The sequence below is a fragment of the Apteryx rowi genome, unplaced genomic scaffold, assembly GCF_003343035.1.
Source record: "Apteryx rowi isolate R43461 unplaced genomic scaffold, aptRow1 scaffold_1095, whole genome shotgun sequence".
In the NCBI taxonomy this organism is placed as follows: Eukaryota; Metazoa; Chordata; class Aves; order Apterygiformes; family Apterygidae; genus Apteryx; species Apteryx rowi.
In genome coordinates this window covers 52,425-56,066 of record NW_020447303.1, presented here as the reverse complement: position 1 = coordinate 56,066, position 3,642 = coordinate 52,425, and the positions used below count along the sequence as shown (strand labels likewise).

At 59.9% G+C, this 3,642-nt stretch overlaps 1 protein-coding gene across 2 annotated transcripts; it reads right to left on the bottom strand.

Moving 5' to 3' along the window:
• Positions 1 to 626: 626 nt before the first annotated feature.
• On the bottom strand, positions 627 to 3,426 carry OSR2 (odd-skipped related transciption factor 2). Of its 2 annotated transcripts, none has more exons than XM_026073076.1 (3): positions 2,718 to 3,426; positions 1,853 to 1,952; positions 627 to 1,172 (listed from the first exon to the last, which is right to left on the bottom strand). In XM_026073076.1, exons 1-3 carry the CDS (start codon positions 3,371 to 3,373, stop codon positions 990 to 992), a joined length of 939 nt encoding a protein of 312 aa, XP_025928861.1. In that variant the 5' UTR covers positions 3,374 to 3,426; the 3' UTR covers positions 627 to 989. The 2 variants fall into 2 exon arrangements, with proteins under 2 accessions (XP_025928861.1, XP_025928869.1); XM_026073084.1 differs by having other exon boundaries at positions 627 to 1,090.
• Between the last annotated feature and the right edge of the window lie 216 nt (positions 3,427 to 3,642).

Below are 3,642 nucleotides of genomic sequence, written 5' to 3'. Positions count from 1 at the left end.
GCCGAGGAGGCCCGGGGCGGGGGGGTTATTTACGCCTCGCTGTTTGTTTCCAGAGCTATCGGGAAAGAGTCGTCTTCTGCAGTATAAAGTCCCTGTCTACGCGGGCGAATTGCCCGTGTTCAAAGTCTAATGGCAGGAGACTATCTAATGCAATCTCCACGAAAGGGATGACTTTTACAATATATGGGCTGATTGCAAATAAGTTACTAATAAGCCGCTTTGGCTTAAGAATGGCTCTATACATTATTTCCTAAGATCTGTTTATTTGCAAGTGTTTCTTTCTTTCTCTTCTTTTTAAAAAGTATTTCGTTCGGGAAAATTACAAAAGTACAGTTAATATTTAGACATTCGTATTATTAAGTAATAGAGCTATAAATGCTCAAATACGGACACTTTCATTTTACTTAACAATAGATAACACAAAAGCAACAGTGGAACAGGCCAAACAAAAGCGATCACCGAAATTGTTGTGACAGTACAATTACCCGGCTAGAAAATTTATTCARTATGCTTTACTATTGCATTGACACAGCAGGAAAAAAAAGCCCAAATGTTCAGAGAATAATACAACAAGGCAGGAGGTATTTGGAAAACAAAAAAAGGATTTATTTTGAAATACACTTTTAAGAGATACTTTGACTCCCAGATTTGTTATCAATGTGCATCTGACATGACAATACGAAACAAACAAAACCACATTCTGTACAGAGCTCTAAAATGAGCTGCGAGTATCTACAAGACTAGCTTTACGCTCTCGGTGTGGGTTGGAGAGGGGCCCGATCCTGCAGTCCACACTCTCTAAAGGAGCTTTGCAGACGTGTGGTAGGAAAGATTGGCCCCTGAGTCTGCGTGTGTCTCTGTGTGTGTACGTACGTCTGGTGTGTGTGTGTGTGTGTGTGTGTGCGCATGTCTGTGAGTTTCTACAATAGAGTCCTTGAGCAGAATTAGCAACTTGGAGCTGCAGAAGCGGGTGCAGGTCCCTGGCTGCTCTAGAAGTCCTGCCGCGGAGTGTGAGTTAGACTGTGCCGCCGTAGATCACAGTTTCGCCTGAACACTTTGCCGCACTGCTCACAGTTGTAGGGCTTGATGTCTGTATGGGTAAGAAGGTGAGTTTTCAGATTACTTCTTTGATTAAAGGTTCTTCCACATGTGGGGCATTTGTGTGGAGATTCCTGTTCAGATTTGAAGCAAGCAAAGGATTAATCCTTTACAAACTACCTAAGTTATAGATTTTAACGTATTACTGCACTTTTTGTCATCACAATGCACAACGTGAAATATCGGGACTCGGCACAAATCAAGAGCGGGAGCCCGAGCAGACACGACACCAGCCGCCTCGCCATGTCCTGCCCGCGGAGGTCGGGGTTACAGTTGTCAGCTCGAGCGCGCATGGAGCAAACCGCAGCGCGGCCGCCCGTCTCGGCCACGCCGCAGCCGGCGGGCGGGCAGGGCGCTCCGCGGCGCTCCGCAGCCCTCCGCGCCGCGCCGCCCCGTCCCCTGAGCTCTGCGCCGGCCGCCGCGGAGGCAGCTCTGAGCCCGCAACGAAAAACGCGTCCAAGCAGCGGCGCTGACAAAACCAAAAGCAAGGCGCGCACCCCCGTGCGCACCACATCCGCGGCGCGACCGCTGTTTTTAAGCAAGCCCTCCGCGGCCACGGGGATAATCTCCGGCCGCTTTCCCAACCGGCGCAGCGGCGGCAGCAGCGCCAGGCGCGGAGCCGCCCCGCGCCGCGGAGACCCCTCCTCGCCCCGCAGCGCCCGTCCCCGGGGCCGCGGGCCGCCGCCGCCCTGCCCCGCGCCGGGCCGCACTGCCGGCACACGCGAGGGGGAGGCCGGGGTAGCGCCGGGCTTACCTGCATGTGTAAAGTTTTATGGACCGCCAGGGTCCTGGACTGGCAGAAGCCCTTCCCGCACTCCTGGCACTTGAAGGGTTTTTCTTTGGAATGGATATACCTGAAAGGCAAGGGAGGGGGTGAGCGGCCGTCGGGAGACGCGGCGCCAGCGCCCGCCCCGCGGCCCGGCTCTGCGGCAGCAAGTCCGGCGCCCCCGCCGACCCTGCCCGCTCCTTTTTGCCCTGTGTAATTCTGCGCATGGTTAATCTCACATATCGGTTCAAAACATTTACAAAAATTCGTATCAACGCTTGATTGCCCTCTCTGGTGACACATTAAGACTGCATGAGCGGAACTGCATCCATCCCGCCAGCGGGATCCGAGCCCGCCATCCCCCGAGGCGGGCGGGTTTCTGCCGCCCGACGTCCCCGGGCGCCGCTCTCGGCCCGACGGGGGCCCGGCGGGACGGGACGGGACGCGGCGGGGCCGGGCGGGTTGGGAGGCGGAGGGGGACGAGTGCGGGAGCTCCCACCTGCACCTCTCCCTCCTCCCCGGCCCACCACGGCGCCGCGCTGCAGCAGGATCTCCGGGAAGCAAAACAGCCCCGAGGGTTTCACCCCAGCGGCCCCCGCCCCCAGCAGTGCAGAGGTCCCCGGCCCGCGCAGAGCAGAGCAGAGGTCTCGGCTGCTCTGGCTCCTCCGCAGCCGCGGAGCGCAGGGGTTTCCTCCTGCCGCCTCCGCGGCTCAGCGCAGAACTGCCCGGGGCGAGCGCGGTCGGAGCCCCCGCGACGGCTCCCACCGCTGCTGCGTGGCGCCGGCGGCCTCTCGCCGGGAGCGGCGCGGGCCCGGGCGCGGGCGCGGGGCCGCGGGGGCGGCTGGCCCCTCACCTGTGGTCCCGCAGGTGGTCCTGCCTCCGGAAGGCCTTGTGGCAGATGTCGCAGGTGTAGGGCCGCTCGTCCGTGTGGGTGCGCTCGTGGATGAGGAGGTTGTAGGACTTGGTGAAGTGCCTGCCGCAGAACTTGCAGATGAACTCCTTTTTTGTCTTGGAGGGCAGGCGGCCGCGGGAGGGCTTTCGGTCCGGGGACAGCTTGCTGATCCCCGACAGGGGCGATGCCAGTCCGGGGCTCAGCTTGGCTAGCTCCCCCACCTTGGGCGGGTCCTCCTGCGTGGCGGCCACGGCCAGGTTGGCAAAGTCAAAGCGGGGCCTGTCCTTGTGCAAGGCCGGCAGGACGTGGGCGATGGCGCCTTGCTTGGGGTGGAAGAGGTGCGTGGCAAAGGGGAGTGCGGGGAAAGGGAAGCGGGAGTCCACCAAGCCCTGGGCGGCCGCCATCTCCGTGATGGTGGAGCGGGTGATTTCGTGCACATTGGGGTAGCCCAATGTCCAGTGGTTCATGTGCATGGTTTGCACGGCGCTGAGTCCGTACAGACCTTGCAACTGGTCCACAGCTGCGGGGAAGGTGTTCACAGCCTGCAGGAAGGAGTAGTTGGTGAGTTGCAGGGACGGGTGCAGTGGGATCGGAGCTGGCAGCGCCTTGCTTCCCATCTTCCCGAGGCGGGGGCAAGGCGGCGGAGATGCTGCTGCCTCTCTTCAGGGCTTCCAAGGGAAGAAATTCCTAGGAAGTAAGAGGGAGAAGGAAGGGGGAAGAGACTTTTTACTGAAAGCAGCGTGTTTTCCCTTGGCCGAAGCGAGCGAGATGAGGAGCCGGAGAGGTCCAGGCAGGACGGTCGGTGCGCTGCCTTGTTCCGGCGCCGGCTCCCCGCCGCAGCCCGGCCCCCGCGAGCGCCGGGGAGGAGCGGCCGCCAGCGAGCCGC